The sequence below is a fragment of the Triticum aestivum genome, chromosome 3A, assembly GCF_018294505.1.
Source record: "Triticum aestivum cultivar Chinese Spring chromosome 3A, IWGSC CS RefSeq v2.1, whole genome shotgun sequence".
Lineage (NCBI taxonomy): Eukaryota > Viridiplantae > Streptophyta > Magnoliopsida > Poales > Poaceae > Triticum > Triticum aestivum.
The window spans coordinates 407,700,893-407,724,653 of NC_057800.1; the positions used below are offsets into that span (position 1 = coordinate 407,700,893).

Genomic DNA, 23,761 nt, shown 5'->3' on the forward strand with positions numbered 1-23,761 from the left:
GCATGTGTGTTGGCACCTAATTCTGATGCTCTCTTTACGAAAGAGCTTTGTGATTTGCTCGAGCAAAAGCAAGAAGAATGATGCCAAGAAGGTGTTGGCGGAGCAAAAGGAAGAAAAATGATGCCAAGAAGGTGTTAATGGATGCTTCTTAGTCTTCTAGATTTTCTTCCTGGTTTGGCTTGACTTTCTCTATGTGTTTGTTGTCTTCAATCAATCAGATGTATTTGTTGGTGTTCGTGAGATGTTTTTGTTGAGCATGGGAGTTTGTGAGAGTGTGATCATTGCGTGTTGGGAATAGTTGCTAGTCGGCCGTGTCGGCGTGTAGTTTGCATGTGGGATGTTCACATTGGTTTTCACATGGCTCTTTAATTGGCAATTATTTTCTTCTCAATTAATCAATGAGACAAATCTTTTACTTTCATTTCAAAAACTATTTGAACAGATGCGACTATGGAAAAAAATGACAATAAAATGAACATTTATTTTTGCCTTTGTTTAAGAAAAAAAAGTTAAGTTAGATACGTCTTTTGAGGAAATGAGATCATGCTCTTTTAGGCTGGTCATAATGGGGAGTAACATATACTAGTATCATGCATATGATACTAATGTATGATACTACATCCATAGTATATAGTATCATAAAGTAGTATCATAGATGGTCTCATTTATTGCCATGCATGACACATAGTAGCATAACATTTATTATGTTACGGTATCTACCTATATTACTATGACCTTCTCTCTTCTTTAATTTCCTGCCACATAAGCATGTTTGCGAATCCCAAGTATATGATACTTTCTCCGTCCGGAAAAAGTTGTCCAGCGCTTAGTTCATTTTCAAATTTACAAAAAAAAACCTTTCATCTTCAAATCTCTTGCTAATCAGCCCCCGGTTGCTTCTTCCTCCTTTCTCCGTCCGCCGCCCAAGCCACCGTCGGCACCCGTCGTAGGGTTGAGCGTGTGACGACGTACGTCGCCGCTGTGAACCACCGCTGCCCGTGCCCACCTACGCCACCCGAGGCGAGCCGCACCACCGCTGTGAACCAACGCCGCCCGCGCCCACCTGCGCCGCCCGAGGCGAGCTGCGCCGTCCACCTGCTCCTCCGCGGCGACCACCTTGACGGGCGGCGGCTCCACGGCTTAATGGCGCTGCACCGCCGCCATCCTCTCCCGCCGTCACCCCTTCCGCCGCCCAGGGCTGCGCCGCTATCCCCTCCCGCCAGCCAGGGCCTGCGCCGCCGCCAGGACCTGCGCGCGCCTGGGTCTCAAGCGCCTAGACCTAGAGCTCCCGGCGGGCCTGGAATGGAAGCTCATCCTCAACCTCGAGGCCCCTGTCGTCTCCCCCACTCCTCTCCTCGACCTGCTGCTCGTCTGCAAGTTGCTGCTGCTCCCAGGCGGCCCTGCTCGTGCTGCTGCCCGGAGCTACCCTACTTGTGCTGCTGCCGCTGAGAAGAAGCTCCAATTTCTGATCCTTGCATTTGTTCATTAATTTCAAACACAATTGATCATGCTGCCGGTGAGAGTACTCTGCAGAAATGTTGCAAAAAGGATTCAGTTAACACAGAAGTTAACTGAATGTGTCCCTCAATGTCCAAAGTTCATCAGTTAACTGAATATTAACAAAAGTTAACTGAATCTTTGGATAATTTCTGAACCTCACCTAGAGTAGAAGCAATTTCTGATCTACTGTTCCTGTCAATTTCCTCAAGATAAAAGAACATTATTCAGGAATTTAATATGTCATCACTTTTTTTTTGAGCTGTCAGAGCACCCACAGGAGGAAAAGCTTTCAAAATGGTGGGCATTCATTTGTAGTTTTTCTTCATGCAGATAGGCCTTCCAACTTTCCAAGATTCTTACTCTGGGTTAATTAATTACACAACATACAGAAGTAGAGTCATGTTGCTGGTCTATTGAGCATAAAAATAAACTATGTATAAAAGCAGGGTTGTTAAGCCTATTCTCTACAAGATTACCTTCGTAGAACTATTACACACGATCGAATGTGAGCACATAAAGTGAACTTTCCAAGATTAAGTTAACTTGTGAGAGATACTACTAGCATCTTCTCTGCATCTTCAGTAAATTGTCATTTGGCAGTTTAAAAAAACTCATAAAGTGGAGTAGGAGCATAAAAAATTCAGGGGAGTATATGTTCAGTACTGTCATGGTCACTACTGTTATGGTCTCTACTGCCATGGTCTCTACTGCCATATTGTACAAAGAAATAAAATAAAATAACAATGCTTGCAAATTTTGCAAGCACTAGTTTGGAAAATGAAAACATACACTCATGTTTCAGTTGACAGTGACAAATTTTGCAAGCACTAACTTGGAAAATCCTACTGCAGTTTACTAAAATTTCCTTGATGTTCATGGAATGTGCTTCCATCAACTAAATTTCCTTGTTTCTAAATTGTAGCATTAAAATGATCATGGTCTAAAATGAGAGAAGGAAAACATCTCTGAAAACATTCCCAAATCCTTCCTGACAGAAAGACAGAGAAAAGACAACACAATAAGATTACAAAGTGGCTTACATGATGAGCGCAGGGTGAAGGTCTTCACATGCAAACCTGCATCACATAGCTTTTGTTTTCAGTTAACCAAAATAACAAAATGTGGATGTCTTAACAGTTTGCTGTCAATTTTCGACTGAGTTTACTGAACTTGTTAATTTTACTGAGCAAAATCCATCACTAGTGACTGAATTTTTATTTTATTGAATTTATTTGGAATAATGTCAACAGGGATACTACAAGGACTAACAAGAAGTTGCTCCTGTAGAATAAAGATCAGGAGCAAATCTGCTCCTACAGAGAGGAAAACAAAAATAAGCATCAATAATTGGCATGTTCTGTATTGATCTTAGCTTATTTGAATTAGTTAACATTACGAATTGCATATACTAAAGCAAACTTGTGACTAAATTTTTGTATAGTCACTTTTGACTAACTTTATTTGAGTTTATTTGGAATTATTCTTCTTCTACTCTTACTACTACTGTCAACATTCAATTTTGACCTGGAAACAGGGGGACTAGGTGAAAAAAAATTCTACTGAATTAAATTGATTAAGTTGGAATCTCTCTTTTCTATAGGAGTTAACTGAATTTTGTACTGAACCCAATCTACAGGAGTTGATTGAAATAGTGAATGCATCCATGGATGATGCTACCTAAAACATGTAAGCAGAGATCTACTCCAATTCATGAACAGTAAACTGTCCCAGTGATGCACACAATTGAGCACACAGTAAACTGAATTCATAGACTGAATTTTACTGAACTTGGTAATTTTACTAAGCACACAATTGAAGTGCTTGTGCATTTAATCTCCACTTCTTTTCTTTTGATAGTGAAATTCAATCTGAATTTTGTAAGCAGAGAAGCAATGTAGTGACTGTACTCCAAGTTAAATTCTGGCAATGTGTACACAAAGTAGTGACTTTGTCACCAACTGAACTCAATTATCACCAATACTGTTTATACTGAATTTATAATGTATGTTTATCTACTGTATGTTCACCAATACTGGAAGCATGCAAAGTGCAAGGCTAACTGAATCTATACTGTATGTTCATCTACTGTACTCCATCTCCATGGCTAACTGAAATTTGTCAGTACTATACTCGTACTCCATATACATGGCTCACCTGCACCAAAAGAAGCAGCATCCATTCCTCTGCAATACTCCATTCCTCCTCCAATCTCTGCACAAACCAATCGCTGCAAAAAATCAGCTCACCTGCTTGCTTCAACAGACAGACATCACCTGTAAATTCAGAAGACAGACTTGCGCTGTGGGCGAGCGGGGAGCAGAAGCAGAAGCGGCAGCGGCGGCGCTGGTGGAGCCAAGAGTGCAGGTCCTCCATCATCAGCCCACCAGCTCGAGGAGCAAGATGAGCTGCTGGAGCAAGTCTTCGTCTTCCCCATGCCCTGGTCGTCTTTCCCATGCCACCGCCGCCGGAGCTCGAGGTCTGGAGGAGGTGCTCGAGGACGAGGAGCGGGCCATCGAGCGCCGCCGCCGGAGCTCGAGGTCTGGAGGGGGTGCTCGAGAACGAGGAGCGGGTCATCGAGCGCCGCCGACGCAGCCGGCAAGGCACGAGCTTTACAGAAAAGGAGATCCTTCCCTCTTGATCTCCTAGTGCGGACGCAGAGAAGCAGCGAGACGAGGGGGAGAAGGCGGCCGACATGCGGCGAGGCGACGGAGCAGGCGGCCAGGCGACGGAGCAGGCGGCCGGCGCGTGGCGAGGCGACGGAGCAGAGAAGCAGACGGAGGGAGGGCTGCGTAGTTTGTCGGGAGAAAGAGGAGGTGATTTTCGCAAAATGTCGTCAGGGACAACTTTTCCCGAACGGAGGGAGTACTAGTTATGTTACCCCGCTATGGCCAGCCTTATATAGCTTTGCTACGAGGATCCTGGGCCGACATGTCAGTGGACCAATGGCACCTAGAGTACGTCAAGGGATCTGTGTCCATATGAGTCCTCGGACCCTACCATTGTTAGAAAGAAATCTTTTGCACTTGCATCTCTACCCCTCTTCTTAAACTACTCTACAGTTCAGTTCATAATAAGAGTATACCAAATCCGGTAATGAGTCATGACCGCTAAATCAATACCATAATCATAGCGCAGACTAACACATGATTTTGATTGGTTCATACGTCTCCGTACATGGAATGCGTACGCAGTCAAATGAAGCCGCCGAGGGAGAGGCTGAGGGTGGCCTGAAGGTCGAGCCGCCAGAGGTAGCCACCAGCGTCTAGCCGCCACACGTCGCACGGGGCCACGAGGGAACCTCGGCGAGGGCATGCGTACGGGACGCGCACCCGACAGGTGAAACCGGCACAGGAGCCCCACGCCGGCACGGGGGCGCCATCCTTGGCGGCGAGCACCACCCGCACCTCGGAAGCGGCCGCCGACGGGGCCATGGCTGCGTCTACGTCCTCCCTACCGGACACTGCCCGGTTGAAAGCCACGTTTGTCCACGTGACGCGGCCGCACTGGTCGGACACGAACGTTGGGGCCTCGTCGCCGCCGCAGGCCGCAGCGTACGGCGCCTCGCCGTCGCGCCAGATGCCTGTGACGTCCTCAACCGTCACCCAGGACACCGCTTGCCGCAGCGCCTGCGGCGGCAGGACCAGTCCGGCAACGTGGGCAGGCGCCAGATTCGCCACCGGCGCCGCCCCACCGAACCCCTCCTCTGCCGGCAGCACAGGCATGAGCGGCAGGGGTGGAGGAGGCGACGAGTCGACGGACGTCATCCCCGACGAGGAGGAGGACGGCGAGGACAAAGGCTTGTCCTGCACGTAGTCCAACTTTTGCGTCGTCGGTGCAGCCACCGTGGCCTGCTTCTTGGGCTTCCGTCCCCTCCTCCCGGTACCCCCTGGCCCTGCAACCGCCTTCCGTCTCCCCTTCCCCTTCCCAGCGGGCACGGCCGGCATCGGCGCAGGCGCCATCACCGCCGGCTTTGGCGCGATGGGCCTAAACTTCAGCATGGCCCTTCCCATGTGCCACCCCTGGCCTGCCTGGGCCCCGGCTGCGTACCTCGGCGCCAAGCAGCACCCTCCCTTCCTCTCCATCATACACCAGACGCCTCGGCGGAAGCAGAAGAGAACGGCAGCGACTAGTCTCAGTTACGCTGAGTGCTACTTTCTCGGCGCGGTGCGAGTAGACCACGGCGGCAAGCAGGTTGGTTTTATACAAGGACGCGCAAGGGACACGCGTCAGGGAGCACAGGTGTCGCGAGTGGGAGCGGGATATGATTGGTCTCGCGACACCACCTGGCCCCCGACGGGCAGCGGCAGCACGTGAAAGGCCGCGACCCCATTGGGCGCGCTCGCCATGGCTGCCGTGGCACGCAAACGGATTAAATATCTGCTAGGAGTACCAGACTAGCCAGTAAGAGAAGAGATTTGTACTGGCGCTAGCGCGACGTGTCCCTTGCTTGCTGCCCCATCCGTAGAACGCAAGAGAGCGCAAAAGGCGTGATTCGCTTCGGCCACAAGTACAAGCACGCGCACCTCACTGAGACGTGGGCCCGACCGAGCTATGAGGTCCACATGTCTGTAGGACGAAGTTTGAGGTTTTGCGTGTGTTGTTGCTGCGGGTAAAGGTGGCGGTGGTCGGGTGGGTAGAGTGGGGGTGAGGATTTTGGACCAATGGGAGTGCGTCCAGTGTGCAGCGCTTTATTGGTGGGGAGGGAACACGTAGAGCGGTCAGAGGGACCGTCTGGAAGATCGATGGCTCGTGGCCCCATCGATGCTGCTTTTTCTTAGGGAAAGGCATGGGGCACCAAAACTACTAGCCCCACACAACATGGTCCAAGTCTCTAGACTAGTGAAAGTGAAGTTGTTGTACCGTGCGTGCGTTAGGCATACTCTCCAGTTGATGCATCGGCCTACCCTAGGTCGGCGCAAGCATTGCGACTTCCTACTTGTCAGCAAAATCAAAGCTACCTTGCTCTCGACCCATACGTTGCGGCCTATCACGCAACACTTCGACAGCCTGGCCTATCACGCAACACTTCGACAGCCTTAATTTTTACTCGGTTTTTCTTAATCGATACAGGGCTTCAGGACGGTGACTTCCAAAAGGGCATACATGAGACGGCAAGGGTAGTTCTGTAACTTTTAATCAGCACAAAGTCCTCATTGTAACAGCAGGCAAACAGCCCATTCTATAACGAGTTACAAACATGAGAAGCAGCATACAAGATACAACTAAGACAACCACAAATCGCAAACCTGCCTTTTGTTAGATAGTACCTCCTTGTCATGTGGTTATCTGAACCATCCTGTTCTCTATAAAATCTAGCAACAGAATGTAAAAGTCGACAAACAACAGTCACTATTTTACAAGTCATTTCCAGAGCTTGACAAGCCTGTCATGACTAACTGAGGCAACCTTGCCTGTTGCGCTCGATGCTGCTAGGGCTGCAATTAAACCGTCATGAGCATTGTTCAAGGTCATGGCATTCTTCTCCCTGATGTCCCAAAGTTCCAAGGACTGCACCGCAGAGTATAGCAACACACACTATCAGCATGCTCACAAAATGGAATTTCTTCACTTAAGCTCAAATGCACCCTCATGAACAGTCAAGTTGAAAAAGCATTTCTACTGCGCTAGGTGAAAAAAACAAAATTGATGCTCCAAAAGGACTATTTTTTAAAGCATTTTAGAGTGCTATTTTGTTATTTTTGCCCAGACCTCCACGAATGTGACTTCATCACCAAAATGTGCATGAAGGAAGAAGACTAAGATCAAGCCCAAATTCAATTAATTTTCTATTTATTTTTTTCCTGTTCATAGAGGGGCATTTGGGCTCAGGATTCAAAGGGCACTTTCGAAACTTACCTCATAACAACCAATGACTAGCAAAGAAGGGTGAGCTGGATGGAAAACACATGTTTGAAACTTGTTCCCACTGCAGTTCAACTCATTCACAAATTCACCATCCTGCCCAGAAGTAAATGACCATATTCTGACAGCATCTTCACTAACAGAAGCAAGATAGTCACCCGCAGAGTCCCAACAAACTGACTGAATGTCCTTTGTATGACCCTGCATACATGAACAGAACTTCCCACTCAAAAATCCACCACCACTGGACCACAAGATACTTGCAACTTCTTTTTTGAGATGGAAGAAACATACGACTTAACATAATTAAGGTTCATAAAATCCCTAGAAGAAATACCATTTGAATCATAATCTTTGATGCCTTTGATATATACTCCCTCCGTTCAGACTTGTCGCGGAAATGGATGTATCTAGACGTATTTTAATCCTAGATACATCCATATTCGAGACAAGTAATTCCGAACGGAGGGAGTATAGGAGATGATTATTAGCAAAGAGGAACTTATTCTGGGTGCACTGGTCTGATCATGCAGTGTCTACCTAATGGACACTACCATGCTCCGTTTGTTACCTAGCAGGTCAAATGGAAACTCTTGGACCAAGGAACACAATTCTACAGAAAGGTGTAAACATATTTCGGTTTCGTCAAATCTACTGATTAAAGCCTCCTAGTGCCAAGAGCATATAGTGAACCTTCTTTGTCCACTGCTATCTTAGACAATTGGTATGCTTTTACTACTGCAGAAACTAAAGACATGGCACAGCATAACTTGCACAGTAATGAGTTCTACAACAGCTGATGAAAAACAGCCAGTGCCCAAACAACTGCCGTTTGGGGCACTTTGGGCCAAAGAACCAGCTCCAGCAGATGATGTATCTCTATTTGATGATGCAAAAAATTGTGGGCAGCCCAAAACTTCAGCCCCAAGTGCTGCCCAAAAACCTCTACCGGCTGTCCAATACCAAAACACTGCAGCGGGAACCTAACTGCCACGCTGAAACTTCCCCGTCGCCTGACCATCGCCCGGTTCCGACATATTCTCGCCGCCAGTCCCGCAACGGAGTCCCAGCCCCAGAGGCACCCCACCGCTCATTCTCGTCGGCCAAGATAACCGCCACGACCCCAGCCGCTGCCACCGATTCTGACCATTCCTCCCGCCACCTCCACCACCGGAGATTGTCACCGTCGCTCCACCATTGGCCGCCGAGGTCGATTAGCAGCCGGGCGACCTCCAATCAAGCGGCCAGACCACCGCCAAGCTGCCAGACCCTTTCGAAGCTTTCGGCGCGCCAACGCCGGAGTTGGCCGCTCCCCCCGGCTCCTGGTGCCTCCCGTCTCCTGTCCTAGGCGGCCCGGCGACCATCTCGGCCCCGGCAACCTCCGCCGGTCGAAGTCAAGCTCGGCTCCCGGCAGCCGTCAGCTCCGCCTCCCCACCATTGGATCTCATGTTTCATTTGCTTTCCAATTTTTTGTCATCTGGAAAAGCAACAACAGCCACGATGCCCAAAAACCTTCTCTCTCCTACCCTATAATCGTTTTTTGGAGATGCTCTTATGAGACAGATGTAAATGCGTTCTTAAATGCTCTCAGCAAATTTTGTAGCTGATCTTTTGGTAACAAACCTGTAAAGGGCTTCTACAAGCATGCTGTGTCTCCCCATCAAGTATGTAGATAGCCTTCTCTGATGCAGCTGCTAGATATTTTCCTTTGCGGGGTTGAAATCTCATCTGAGTGGCACCTCCCTGCGAAGATAACAATATGAGAGAAAACCATCAAAAAAATAATTGTTTGAGCAGAAAATTGTGCGGTATGTGAAAATCAGAACTGAATAGACAAATACCTTAAAAACCTTGACACAGGTCAGGCAGCTACCATTGTTAATGCTCCAACTGCGGACTTCCCCATCACTATCACAGGAGCAAATAATATCTTCTTTATTGGGGTGAAAATCAAGTGACATCACAGATGCTGAATGACCCGTGAAAGTACGGAGCGAATAGTCAGTCTGCACAGTCAAATCAGTTAGTCACAACAAACTAAGATTGCAGCAGTTTCTAATGCAATATCTTCATACGACAAATACATTGAAAGGAGGAAACAAATGCTAAGGAGTATACAAAGGAGGAAACAGATGCTAAGGAGTATACATTGTCAGCATCCCAAACCCGTACGGTTTTGTCAAAGGAAGATGTAGCAAGGCGGGACATGCTTGGGCTAAATCGAACATCGGTTATCAAAAATGAATGCTCTTCTAACGAGGATTTAGGCTTCAGGGGATCTGTACACCATAAAAGAACCTGCAGAGGAGCAGGTGTGTGATTGAAGGTTTTCTGACAACGGTAGAATATAGCTACTTCTGCATCAACAGCCACACCTTTTTATCATGACCACCAGTAGCAAGCAATTTGCCATCGGATGAGAAGTGGCAACAAACAACTTTACTTGCACTTGCACGTGCTTTTGCAACCTCAGCAAAGCCAAACCCTGCAACAAACAGATCTTGAGAAGATTGCAGCAGTTGGACGCCTTAAGAATTTATGATACTTCTACTTTTGACACCTTTTTTCCTACTTTTAAACTAATATTGATGAAGCCACGTGGCAAGTAGGAACAGTTTCGAGTTTCTGGTCTGTTTTCTTTTGAGAATCAGACCTCTAATGGGTTTTTGCTACCAGGAGAAGGGAATGGCCATGTCGATGGGGTCTATCTAAATAGAGAGGAACCTACAGGGCTGATTACTCAATCACTCCATTGTGATAACAATCACACCCATATTCTTTATCATTTCTAAATACAGATAACTGTCATCTGCCGGTATAATAAGGAATGGCCCTAACAACAGCCCCTTTAAATACTACGAAACGTTTTAAATCAGACTGGACTGAACGAAGAAGGATCTTTCCACACAAGAGTGGAAGGGATCCTTTATAAATAGATCATAGCTCCAATCAAGCTTGCTCTGTTGTCTAGGATCGTTAGTGCTATAGTGGAGACACTTATCTCAAATAAGAATGGTAGGCACATTCCCTTTCTGGTGGTAGTCATTGAGGATCTCAAAAACAGGGACCGCAAAAACGTGTCAATGACAACGCTGGGTGAGAAGGCTGAAGAAGAAAAACCGGTAGATTTGAATGTCACTTCCTTTGCTAAGATAGCTAGATTTGAATGTCCATAAAGTATAGGTGCAAGCAAGCAGGAGCTCCCTTACATGGAACAAGGCATAAATTTGATGTCAAGACATTTCTTACGGAGAGGATTTGCATATAGTTCCCTAAAGTGGTATGATCATATCACAGGTCCCTATCCTGCACACCTTTGCATGTTATATCACAATCGCATTTAATTTCAAGATTAGACGACAGCTTGAGGATCTAACTAGTGTGAAGCCTGCGCTTTGCTGCGGACAAGTTTATTTTAAAATGCGTGTATATGAAATTTGAATATATTTTTAAGCATACTCACAAATTTCAATCATTGTTTAAGTGCATAAACAAATGAAAATGTTAAACTTTGGCACAGCTAAGGCAATTTCAGTGGTAGCATCATTCGTGAAGTTACAACCTGAATTTTGTGACGTGTTAATCCAACAATCGTTCTGCTTCTTTTGATTCTTTCCTAATGTCTTTCCACGAAGAGGTATCATTTCACCAAGAGAAACGCCTCTCCACGAAGGGACATCTTTTCATCAATGGTCGTGTCCCATGAGTAGATATATTTTAAACAAGGGACATCTTCACCAACAAATGTGTCTTTTAATCAAAGGACATGTTGTTCGTAGGCCCCAACCCATAAGATCTAACTGACTTGATTAATTCTCGATATAATCCGACGACTGTTCTTTTTAAAGTGGTGATGTGGCTTAACGCGGATGCTGCATTAGGAGTCAGTTTTAGAATAAAGAGATGCCAAAAATACTCTCCCCCTTCCCATATGGAACCAAGGCCCCATGACTTTATCAATGGTGACATTGTTGAGAAGTAGCCACGGGGCACAACTACTTCTGTGCACCGCACACCTTGGACCTTGATGCCTACCACTTGGGAGGAGGAGGGGGGGAGGGGGAGGGGTCGACGTTAGTATATCTTGTACTTCAGTGGTAGCGAACTAGCAAGATGGTCAACAGTAGCAGGAGATCACATGATCAAGGACATGCAACAGCAAGCAAACCAAAAGAGGGGTGCTTTTAGGAAACAGTAATGTATTATGAAGCTCAGGATTAATAAAGGAATCTAGATTATTAGGAGCCCATATTGTTTATGGGAGGAAAAGGGCCTTAGCATCCAACTATATAAGGATGCCATGTATCTATGTTTGAGGCAAGCAAGAACAAGCAATTTAAACTCTGCCAGTTATTCTCTCGACTCAACCTATGTCTACACAATACCTAGCAGCCACGACATCTGGCTATCTTTAGCACTGTGGTTCTTAGAATAAGGATTGTGGACAATGTACCGAAAATAGGTATGCGATCAGCAATGAGGGCTATTTATCAAGCTACATTACCTCGGTCACAAGTAACAGAATACACAGATTGAGCTTGACAAGGACCAGTTATCAGCAGGACTAAAAAGCATACCTTTACTGGCATCCATGCAGCGTCCCAAGGTATCCCTGGGATCCATGTCATCCTGTGACAGAAAAGATTCAACATTTTCATCCAATCCTTCTTCCAGCAAACGGTCCACATCACCCTGTAATGAAGCATTTTTATTATTATACTGCCAAAAAGAAAGAAAAAATCGATCAAACATATGAATACCAGTGGGTTTGCGGTAGATGTCAAGCTTCCAGTGCCATCAGAGCCAAACATTGCCAAGGGTTTTGCTGAAACACCATTCTGCTGAAGTTGTGGTACTGGCATCGGATCTCCTGGTGTATGAGTGGAAGGTGTCGAGGGTGCAGAACCTGGAGACGGGCCAGCAGTATTTCCAGTTCCTGAACTATTAGCTCTACCCGAGGAAGAGCCAGGCTTCTTTCTTTTCTTCGTTGACTGAACAACAAATAGTATTGTTTGTGTAAATGAACTGAGAACTAGTGTATCGGTCACTTCACTAATCTAAAGCAGTGGGAGGCAAAAATGAAACAACGATTTTTTAAAGTTGACCGGGGAGAGACCGGTAGCCTATAACCAAGAGGTTACCGAAAGTCTCCTATGATCCATTTCAGTTTGCTATGTTTTCTTTACACATTTGCTTGTCGAAGTACTGTATTTCTCTGGTGTTATATGAACACTAATATCATGTTACATCTTTACTAGTCTGAAAGCACCACTTTCCGGACTGATATACTTTTACAGTATTCTTTGCTCTGCACTACATCTTTACTAGTCTGAAAGCACCACTTTCTGGACTGATATAATTTTACCAGTCTGATGAGGTCTAGCTGGTTGGTCATATTTTTGTCACTGCTGGGAAGTAGATCTAAAACCATCAACAACGACAAAAAATGGAAGATCAAGAGTAACAGTAAGGGAAACAAGGAGCAGTAACAGCTCAGTTGATTTAGTGCTATAGATAAATGAACTGTAGTGCAGAGCAAAGAATACAATTGTATGTTTTTATAAACCCTAGAAGATGGATCATGGAGCTAGACACAGTGGTGTAGGCATGGCCAGATCATGTACCACAGCAAACTTAGCTCAGTTATTACTAATATTATATTGTGTGAAAATACATTATTTGGCAGGAAGATTTGAAAGAAAGTTATCAGCACATTCAGAACTTATGTATACTATAAACAGGAGGACTTTAGGTTTAATGATTAATGCAAAATAATCATAAAAGGCATTTGTGTGCTGCAAAAGTTTACTTGATCGGTGGCCCCAAAAGAATTCGGCATGCCCCCATCAACAGGCATATTTCCAGTTCCTGGCTTTTCTTGTTGGAGAAGCTGATTTGAGCTTTGAGACTGCTGACTAGAGACAGCCTGATGGTGCTGCTGTTGGCTATTGCTTTGTTGTTGTAATAGTTGTTGCTGTTGCTGCTGGTGGTGGTGTGCATTAGCAATTTTCTTCTACTAAACAGAAAATTCTACATAAGAACATGGCAGCAGAAAAAAAAAGGCTAGAAGAATAACCCAAAGGCATATCTACAAGTTGAATCATCAAAGACAAATGTAACATAAAATTAGGTCATCTTATATCAAAAGGGAAGCATAACACATATGAGTGGAATAAAACAGACTTGGAAGATAGAGAACCGCAAAATCAATACCATAAAAGTAAAAATCCAGGAGCTAGAAAAAATTATGAACATTATGAGTTGTCTTTGCACTATTAAAATATTGGCCTTACCATGCCAAACACCTTATGGGGAATTAGATGTTTAGGCAATCAGGTAAAATGGCGAATATAAAATAACTCACACTCATTGTTTTGTCATTGCAGAAAATGCCAAAATATGATATCAGGCAACAAAAATACGTTATGAACAGATTGAGATGATGACATTTTGCCATGATGTTCTATCTTCTATGATCAAACCCCCCATCTATCATGGAACAGGAGTTGCCTTACCTCATACAATAAGCACTCGACACGATTAAAAATTAAAGATAAAATTTCACCGAGGAGAAAAATTAAACCTGTTAGTGGAGAAAATACAAGAAAATGAACACTCGGTTAAAAATGAAAAGGTCTACCTTTATTAGCATGTCTATATCACCACCACTTTGACTAGGAGAGCCAATATTTGGAATGATATCTCCACCGCTTGTGGTCTGCCCATCCCGCCCAAGAACTACATTCCTGTTGTTAAACATCATCCTCAATCTTCTGCTGTCAACATCACTAGATGTTGGGGAAGCCATATTTTGCTGCGCCTGCAACGCAAGCTGCTGCTGTTGTTGTGGAGTCAGAAATTGGATCTGTTGTTGCAATTGATGTTGATTCTGCATGAATGACTTCTGCTGTAGAATTCCAGACCGAAGTTGCTCAAGTCCCTGCTGAAATAAACAAAGCAGAATGCATGTCAAAACAAGGTTAAAATTTAGCATCCTTACTAGCAGATGTCAAATCACATATTTGCTATTTGACATTATATTGGAAAAGAAATACTCCCTCCGTTCCATAATGTAGTGCGATATAGATTTTTTGAAAAGTCAAACTTTCCAAGCTTTGACCAAGTTTATAGAGAAACTATTTATATCTACAATACCAAATGTATAAAATATGAAACTACATCGTATGATGAATCTAATGGTATATGTTTGGCATTCTAGATGTAAATGTTTTTCACCACAAACTTGGTCAAAATTTGTGAGGTTTGACTTTCTGAAAAAACTATATGCCCAACATTATAAAACAGAAAATATATATGCCCAACATTATGAAACAGAGGGAGTACAAAACTAGCCTTTGTTCCACAAATTGCTTGCAATGACATTGTCTGTGATACCACTATATTTTAACTGTACGTAAACCACACAAAATTACTTAAGAGAGGGGTCAGAGAGAGCCATAGACAAGGTCCGGGATATGATAGCATAAAGGTGAGATCCGCTAGGGCAATATCAAATTGTGCAAATCAACAGAAGAAAGAACAGACATGGTCATAATGTACCAGGTAAACACAAAACAGATCAACGCAAATTTAGATGCTTCCCTTGGTCAGTTAAGTACTACAAAAAATACTATGCTATTACCAACTATGGCAAGTGTGTGTCCCATAAAATAATCGTCAGGTTTCATCAACGTAGGGGAATTCAGTCTAAGCTGAATCAATACTGAATAGAAGGACATTAATCATAAGTGGAGTGTACGTAACTACTCCCTCCGTTCGGAATTACTTGTCGCAGAAATGGATGTATCTAGACGTATTTTAGTTCTAGATACACCCATTTCCGAGACAAGTAATTCCGAACGGAGGGAGTAGGATTCAAGTTGGGGCCCTTGCAGTTTTTGACTGGTTACTGTCGTAACTGGAAAAAAATCCGTTTCAATTTTAAAAAAGATTTAGGCCTGAAATTAAATTCAGACACTTTATACAGAAAACCCTTAGGCCTGAAATCTCCCGCAACAAATTTGAACCCTGAATACAACACTGATGAAGAAGCACAAAATAGTAAAATTTTGTCATAAACTAAACCCTTACTGTGAGTGGCCATCCTTTGAGAGTCAAATTATTGGCAGCTTGATTAGATCCTGTTAAGAATGCATCTAAATTAGCCTCACAAAACTGGTCACCCAACTAAGAAAAATACAAAATTGGAAATAAGAATAGTGGGAAAAATGAAAAAATAAATGACGTGAGTAGTGGAGAATAGTAATTCATTGGAGCAGAATAATAATATTACCTTGTAGACCCATGAATGACCCCTCAGGACCAGCAGCTCTAGGTGTCAAAATGGGATTTATCTCTGTCTTGATACTCTGCTAAAAGAACACATAAATAGTTTTTTCTTGTTTTCACAGCTGAGTATAGTTAGGGCTGACAGATAATAGATAAATCAGGAAGACACAAGGGACTAACCTGAGCATGCCCTGGAAGTTGGGGGCTTCTACCCTGAATTTGTTGCATAGTGCCCGACAAACCACCAATGGAACCATGCAAAATTTGCCTATATAGGGGGCAAATGTTAACATATTAAAAAAAATACGGAATAAAATATATCATTTGGTCTGACTAATAAAGAAACAGTATGTGCTTCCATATAGGGATGAAAACGGAACAGAAACGGACGGAACTGGGTGCTACCACATTTGTTTTCGGTTTTTTTTTTTTTTTTGCGGAAGCGGAAACGGATACAGAAACCCCAGAAATGAATATGGAAACAGTTACTAGCGGGAACAAATGCGGAGTGGACACGGCAACAAAAGCAGGTGTTGATTGGAACTTAAACACGCTTTAACCATAAATTGATCAATTGTTAACATGGCTACAAAGTAATATAGGGTGTGTTTGCTTTACAACCAACAACAACCACACCAAAATATTGGCGTGCCCGTATGATTTGGCTAACGTTTGGATTGATGCCAAAACTTTGGCTTGCCCAGCACGCCCTGGGTCTTCCCATGTTATTCTCGCCAATTCGTTGGCGCGCCGTCGGCGCAGAAAACGCTCGCCAAAAAATTGGCGACTTCGGTGCCCTCTCTTTCATACTTCATGAGTACGCTTTGTTCGATTGGCAGGCGTATTATCCGGACAGATAAATGCTAACTGAATCATGCGCCATCGCATAACTACCTGATTATATTGGGTGTTTGCCTCCGTAATTATCTGCGGCACTTTTTTCTGTGTGAGATTCGATCCACGCGCGCCGTGCATGCCCGTCCCGCCTCCGTAATCCAAAGCAGCCCTCACCTCTTACTAATTACAGCAATTTGTTTCCTAATTGTGTTTCCTTTTTTCTTGTTATCCCGGGTATACTTGCGTTTGCAATGTCGTGGAGTTTAGTCCCGTTGGCCCTATTAATACTTTTTGTTTTTTCCTTCTTTTTTTTCTTATTACGGGAAGGCCATGTAGTGTTTTATGTGTCTCACTGTTTTATTAGCTGAAGATTGAAAGTAAACTAGAATCAAACTAAGGACTAACCCAGCACATGTTGCCATGCACTAACCCAGTTGGCTCCAAACCAAACGAAAGTCTAGCAATTTTGCCAAAAAATTAGCATGTAACAATGGCTATAAACCAAACAACAACACCTTACCAAAATTTTGGTCATGCCCTTGCTTTGGTCATGCCAATATTTTGGTGGGGCTAGCTGAGGCACAAACCAAACACACCCATAATTAGGTTAGTGAATTAGCATAGTATTGTAGTAGTACTGGAAAATTGCGTATAGGGTCTATTTGAGTACGTGTGTGGTAGTAGAAGTTGAGCCATTCTGCTCACTGTGTCATTGTGTGTTGTTTGGTGGCTGAGCTACAAAACAGCCATAGGCCCATAGTAAGAACGGAAATTCTATATTCACGGAAACAGAGAGTTCCGTTTCCATGTCTGTTCCGTCGGAAAATGCCCTTCTGTTTTTGTTTCCGTTTCCGCATAAAAAATTATGTTCCCGTTTCCGTTTTGCAAATTTCCATTTCCAAATTTCCTCTCCTTCTCAGATTTTCCCCCGGAAACTACTTTCATAGGGCGTACGCATCTACACTCCATACACATTGAAAACCTTACAATTGATGCACGTCCAGGATTATTAACATCTAGGCTCTAAGGAGAAGGCAGCAAGGATAGCCAGCCACACCAGCAAGTCTAAGTGTGGCATCTAAATGATGATTTTGTAACTTTTAACAAGAATGCTAAAATGTCATCAGCTACTTCTGTATGCAGAACATTTTTTGTTAAAGCACTTAATAATTTACAAGTTCAGCGAGTACCCTGAGGATTGTCCACTTGCAGCTGCTTTCAGCAGTGATGTTTCATTCGGATCAAGTAGTTGCCCAGCATTTTCTCCATACCTTTGCTGCAACTGAAAGTTTCAATGTCATAACGAGTAATAACAAATGAACTTATTTTTCTTTTGAGGAAAACATAAATGAAAACCTTTTAGAGTCAACTAAAAGAATTTAGAACAATGGATGTAACTACAGTGATACCTTCATAGATGTGTCTTCCAAAGAGTCTCTCTGGGAAGGCAACTTTAACCTCTCCTCATACATTTTGGTCGCCATAACATTTGCGGTACTTTGGTTTTGTCGCATTAAAGGATTGTTTCCAGAAAGTCCACTTGAAGTACCATTAAGAAGATAAGAATCATCTCTACGCTGCTGCTGCTGCTGCTGTTGCTGCTGCTGCTGTTGCTGCTGCTGCTGCTGCTGTTGCTGCTGTTGGTGCTGCTGATGTTGGTGCTGCTGCTGCTGATGTTGCTGCTGCTGCTGTTGTGCGGCTCTTTGTAACAACATTTGTTGCATTTGTATATGCTGTGGTTGCTGCTGCCGCTGTTGAGGTAACTGCTGTTGTTGGTCCCGGGCTTTCATGAGCTGCGTCTGAAAAGAGAGCAGCACATTCTAGCTGAGTTAGAACTACCAATCCAGGACAAAAGATGCCTCAGAATCACAGCTATTGATGCAGCACAAATAAAATTGTGATTTTCTAATGCAATTAATTAGATCAATATGCAACAAAGTGGCCTTGACAAGCGAAAACATAGAAAACAACATTGTATTATTAATATGTAAAATAAAACATATGTGACGACGGCGGAATTTCCCAGCTATAGTGGATGTAACACATGTAACAAGAAGTTTAAGAACTAAGAACTTGTTTAGTTCGTCAGAAGTAATGGGAAGGTAAATGTGGTTGAAAAACAGTATCACACTGTTAATGTAAATGGAATGGAATGGAAGAAAGTTCAATCTTGTTTGGTTAGCATGAAATATGACGTTAACTAATTGCAAAGCTAGGTCTGTCTTCTTTAACCTGTAGGATGCAACTAGGAAGAACATCCACAAATGGAATTCAAACCACCAAACAACGAAGGATACAAATTGGTATTTTCAATCATTTACGTCCAGCACCAATTTACAAAAAATTCAATGATTAGAAGGGATTTCATCTGCGGAAAAAAAACAAAAATAGAACATGGGAGAAGAACAAAAATTGAATCAGCCCTCATAAGACATAGCAGATTAGAAAAAAATCGATCTAGAGCGCATCAATCAAAACCCAAAAGATCTCCTGAGTGGCAGCCCAGCCACGATTTCACGTCTCCCCCATGCCTCGACCAAAACTCTGGCGTCGCTAAGATCCAATTGCATGAGATGGGGGTCATGGAGAATGAATCAGGTCTGGCAGTTTGATGGAAGGGAAGAATGATGCGACCGGTTTGTGGCGACGTTGGCACCCTGTAGCCAGGGGAGATCGTGGAGAATACATCGTGGTCTCCTGGGGATAAACTCGTATGGGAGATTTTCCTTTTTTTCTTACAGGAGCTCAGATGCGATTAAACCGGATCTCGGGCGGAAACAGAATTCCACTAGGCCGGGAGCTGATACTGCGGCAACTGATTATGACCCAATCAAAACAAACACCGGTGTAAATGGATCACCTCCTAAGTGTTATTTAAAAGCAATAGAAAATGAACAAAACGAATTTTAGTAAACAAAAAGGGCCTCACAGGCCTTGCAGTAAAATTGGTTACTGACTCACGAACCAAACACTTCCTAAGTGTCATTTAGCTGTAACAGCAAACAAATTGTAGTGAACCAAAGGACCTCGCAGGCCCTGCAGACTAAAATTAGTGACATTTCACATCAGATTACAGGTCACATAGGATTTTTAGTTCATTTTAAGTTTCTTCAGTAGATCCCTCATAATAAGGATAATCAAATGCATAACTGTTTACCTCAATATATGACGCTGCAACATCTGAATGCTTCTCGTTTGTTCTTGCTATGAATATATCCCAAAAAACTGACCACCACTCAAAAAGAAACCCACCAGGTGCATCAATTGCTGCATGGAAACACAGCCTAAAAAGTGAGCAATAGTTTTCATGAACAAATGTTTAAAGGGAAAGGTTGCAAAAACCAGGACATAAGTAGTTAAACTTGCTGAGAAGCACATACCAACTGGATCTGAAGAAACCTTCCCTTCTGATTGGAAGGCCTTTGCAGTTGCCTGCAAATTTCTCTTCATAAAATAGTCGTATATGTAAACATCGAGCCTGTTTCAGCAAGCAGTTAAACATTAGTCCTTAGGGTGAAGGTTAAATGCACTAAGACATACTCCCTCTGTCCGGAATTACTTGTAGCAGAAATGGATGAAAACAGATGTATCTAGAACTAAAATACGTCTACATACATCCATTACTCCGACAAGTATTTCTGGACAGAGGGAATACAATTCTTCAACTACAAGTACAATACCATTCAAAAGACCCGCAACCAGTATGGTGAATAACCAGCTTGGGCATAAAACATTAAGACTTGAATGGCACATTTATGCTGCATCAATGTATATTCATTTTGTTTCTTCAACTTTTATTTTAACACTAGCACATCGTCACCTAGAGTGATCCTATGCACGACAAATGCTTAGGTTTGCTAGTGAACGTTTCCGTGAAACACTGAAAAATCATGAAAAGTATTAGTAGGTCTAGTTCCCAGAAGCAGAATGAGATATTTCACCTCCTTCCTCATACAAGAAATGTTGAAACTCAGATGTGAGTTCAAATCTAGTCATTGATGTGTAAGGAATCAACTTATTCGCTGGTACTTCCCTCCATACTATCTTCCTGAAGAAGATTACCGCAGCCCATGAACCAAATCGAACTCCCTTGTCTTATATCCATAATGGATAGGTCAACTATTACTACTGGTATTTCAAATCTGATGGACAAGTTATCCTGCTGTTCTCAAATCTCCAAATCAGTTCTCTGATATTTGAGAGATCATCACGACAGATTATCACTGAAGAGCTATATAGTCAAAACAGTAGGTCCTTCAACTGGTAAAACAAAGCTCAAACCAAACCCGCAAAAAAAAAACTCCTGAAACCCTAGCGGCCAAACGCGCCACCACCGCACCACGGGTCTCCTCTCGTCTACTTCAGTTCAAACTTCGTAGCCCCTCCCGTGATTTTTGCTCAAATAATCGCCACCCAGATTAAGCAACAACAACGTCGCCCAGCCAAAACATGCCTCGAATAACAGAATGAATACGAAAAGAAACAAAATCCTCACATCTTGTCAGCCTCCCAGTTCGTCTGCGACATGGCCACCGCAGCTCGCCGACCGGCCTCCCTTCCCCCGAAGCGCCGCCCACGAGAAAAGTTAGCTCTGGCTACGCCTGGGCCGCCGCGGCCACCGACGTCTACGCAGCCGCTGGGCAGCGGGTGGACGGGCGAGTTGCTCGAGACGAGGAGAGGCGGAAGGGAGGAACCCGAGGCGAAACCCTAGAGGCAGCTTTGGGAGGGAAGGTGAGGCGAGGCGGCGGCGAGAGATGTGAGAACAGATTGGAGTTTGCAGTTGCAGAGGCGCGAGGAGGGTGTGCAGGGGAGAACTGGAGAGGAAGGGGAGAAGAAAAGAGAAGGTATAGAAACGCAACGGGACCCACGGATTTCCCACCTTCTTTTTCTATAAAATAAATATAATTGTAATGTATAAATTTTAAGATGGCTTACCACATATGCCATGTGATGTTTGTACACTTTTGCTATGTATATATAATTCTTTTTCAAATGACCCAGGGATGCTTGGGGGACTAGAACACGGCAATGCTTAATGGACCATGCCTGTTTAGAAATTGGACAATGATCTTGATGGAATATGACGGTTTCATGAACCCTAGATCGGTGTCTTTGGGGAAAAAATGTTGTATGGCAAGAGTATTAAAGTTGCCAGATAATTATTTGAATGAAGCGGTGATCAAGGAAACGTGTAGAAAGATGGGAAAGATCCTGAAAGTGCAAAATCAGCTTCAGACAAGTTATGTTGGACCCTTTGTTCATGTGAAAGTAAATCTGGATGTAAATAAAAAATTGGAAAGATTTGTTTCGACTACTAGGGCTAGGAAAAAGGACTGGTACCAAGTAAAATAGGAGAAGCTACCAATTTTTTGCAACCAGTATGGACTTATAGGTCATTGATATAAGGAATGTGGAACAGGGATAATGCGTTCTGTCCAAGTTTGAATAAGGGGAATTTATTCTAGCTGGTGAATGAAGAAATCGGGATGGTGGTCGTGGTTCTGGAAGGGGTAACAGAAGAGGAAGGAGAGGTGCTCCTTTTGGCAGGGGTTTTTGGAAGAGGAGGTGTTCTAGATCGGAATCGGAGTAGTAACGGAGAAGAGGATATAACCTATGATGGTCAAGGTAGCTGGAGATGGAATGCAGAATTTGGATACAAAGAACCTCAAAATCTTTTGACGGGACATGGGAAAAAAGAATGACCATCATGAGGATATTAACATGACTGGTATGGTTCCTTCAGCAAAGAAAAGGTTGGCTATGAACTCTAACTCGAGGGTCAGAGAATCACAAAGCTTGGCTGGAGCTATAATCCTAGTGGATGTGTCATCAAAGGTCGCAAAAAAGTGGACTTATTTGGTGGGAATATGGATCGGAGTCCGCTTCAACTCCTCAAAAGGTGCAAAAGAAAAGAAACAAAAGGGGTATGATGGTCTGGCTCTTGATAGTATGGTTTCAAATATCAATGCTCCAGGATCGGTGATACCACGTGAAGGGGAGGTGAGGGAGAAAAAGAAAAAAAAGACCTTATATCGGCGGCCTTTGGGATGGCAGTTGCTCGGGAACAATGAAATTCCTAAGCTATAGTTGTCGGAGGCTTTCGAGGAACCCGGTTGTAAGTGCATTGTTGGATATTAAATGGATACAAGGCCCAGATATTGTGTTCTTGCCTGAAACTCATTTGGATGATTAAGCTACGGAAGTGATCGAAGACGTATGAAGATAGATCATGAGGAAGTGGTGTGTAGTGATGGCAGGAGTGGCAACTTGCTCTTGCTTTAGAATAATGAGGCTATGGTTACCCTTCGATAGAAAACAAACTTTCTATAGATGTGTATGTTGGAATAATGGTAGGTCGGTGAATGTAGCTCCCACTTGCACAGGGTCCGATGGGTCGGAATAATGTTTGGCGGATGATAGGTTTGCATGGAGAGACAAAATGGGAAAACAAACATGAAGCATGGGCTTGTCTTAGAGATCTACATGTAGTCAATAATCTTCCTTGGTTGGTAATTGGTGATATGAATGAATTTGTATTTACTTTGGAGAAAGGAGGAGGAAACCCGTGTCTACATCAATACATGCAAGCTTTTATGGTGGCGATAGCAGATTGAGAACTATTAGATTTTGAGTACACTTGATACAAGTTCACATGGCATAGAGATCTTATTAAGGGAGCGACTAGATCGAACACTAGTTAATGAGGAGTGGATGAATAAATTCCCAGAAGCAGCTCTCTCCCACTTGAGCTATGTAAACTCGGATAATAGGCCCTTACTTATGAATACAAAAGCCCAAATAGCCCAAGAAGGATGCAAACCAAGGGTATTGAGGTTCAAGGCTAAATGGCCAAAGGAAACCCGGTTCAAGAAAATGGTCCAAGGGCTTGGGGTAGCAAGAAATAGAGTTCAAAGCAATAATTTGGCAGGCAATTTGGTTGTGGTTCACAAACAGTTACATCAGTGAGACATAAGGGTCATGAGAAGCACAAAAAGCAGATTAAGAGGAGCTTGGCGAAGATTAGAAGTTGTCGTGACGGCCACTAAATGATTCATATCTTGCAAAGCAAAGAGGGGCGGTAGAGGAGATTGAGAAACTATTGCAGTAGGAGGAGATGTACCATCTCCAAAGAAGTTGTGTGGACTGGATGAAGTTTGGTGACAGGAATACTTCTTTTTCCATCAATTTGTCACAACAAGAAAATAGAGAGAAAAAAGGCTTAGGATAATCTGGGTAACTTGCATGAAGGTAATGCATATTTGAACCCACTTGT

At 43.6% G+C, this 23,761-nt stretch overlaps 3 protein-coding genes across 14 annotated transcripts; all 3 read right to left on the reverse strand.

Annotated features, from left to right (window-relative positions):
* Positions 1 to 647: 647 nt before the first annotated feature.
* Positions 648 to 4,194, reverse strand: LOC123061440 (uncharacterized). 4 transcript variants are annotated; one of them, XR_006429000.1, is made up of 5 exons: positions 3,795 to 4,194; positions 3,655 to 3,711; positions 2,541 to 2,576; positions 1,661 to 1,861; positions 648 to 1,527 (listed from the first exon to the last, which is right to left on the reverse strand). XR_006429000.1 is itself a non-coding variant. In XM_044484549.1 (4 exons), coding segments are annotated over exons 1-4 (495 nt in total). In that variant the 3' UTR covers positions 648 to 1,859. The 4 variants fall into 4 exon arrangements, 3 of the variants coding, with proteins under 3 accessions (XP_044340484.1, XP_044340485.1, XP_044340483.1); XM_044484549.1 differs by having other exon boundaries at positions 648 to 1,861; XM_044484550.1 differs by lacking the exon at positions 1,661 to 1,861 and having other exon boundaries at positions 3,795 to 4,060.
* Positions 4,195 to 4,594: 400 nt separating this feature from the next.
* On the reverse strand, positions 4,595 to 5,665 carry LOC123061439 (uncharacterized). Its single transcript, XM_044484547.1, has one exon. It carries the CDS (start codon positions 5,583 to 5,585, stop codon positions 4,692 to 4,694), a length of 894 nt encoding a protein of 297 aa, XP_044340482.1. The 5' UTR covers positions 5,586 to 5,665; the 3' UTR covers positions 4,595 to 4,691.
* Positions 5,666 to 6,604: 939 nt separating this feature from the next.
* LOC123061441 (transcriptional corepressor LEUNIG) lies at positions 6,605 to 21,310 on the reverse strand. Of its 9 annotated transcripts, none has more exons than XM_044484559.1 (18): positions 20,984 to 21,310; positions 19,869 to 19,966; positions 19,646 to 19,755; positions 17,898 to 18,287; positions 17,679 to 17,764; positions 15,832 to 15,919; positions 15,656 to 15,731; positions 15,454 to 15,503; positions 14,003 to 14,302; positions 13,172 to 13,342; positions 12,123 to 12,353; positions 11,940 to 12,054; positions 9,738 to 9,847; positions 9,511 to 9,660; positions 9,204 to 9,368; positions 8,986 to 9,105; positions 7,357 to 7,563; positions 6,605 to 7,008 (listed from the first exon to the last, which is right to left on the reverse strand). In XM_044484559.1, the coding sequence occupies exons 1-18, from the start codon at positions 21,013 to 21,015 to the stop codon at positions 6,862 to 6,864; spliced, it is 2,646 nt and encodes an 881-aa protein (XP_044340494.1). In that variant the 5' UTR covers positions 21,016 to 21,310; the 3' UTR covers positions 6,605 to 6,861. The 9 variants fall into 9 exon arrangements, with proteins under 9 accessions (XP_044340494.1, XP_044340492.1, XP_044340491.1 ...); XM_044484557.1 differs by having other exon boundaries at positions 13,172 to 13,375; positions 20,984 to 21,309; XM_044484556.1 differs by having other exon boundaries at positions 13,172 to 13,375; positions 14,003 to 14,305; positions 20,984 to 21,309.
* Positions 21,311 to 23,761: the final 2,451 nt, after the last annotated feature.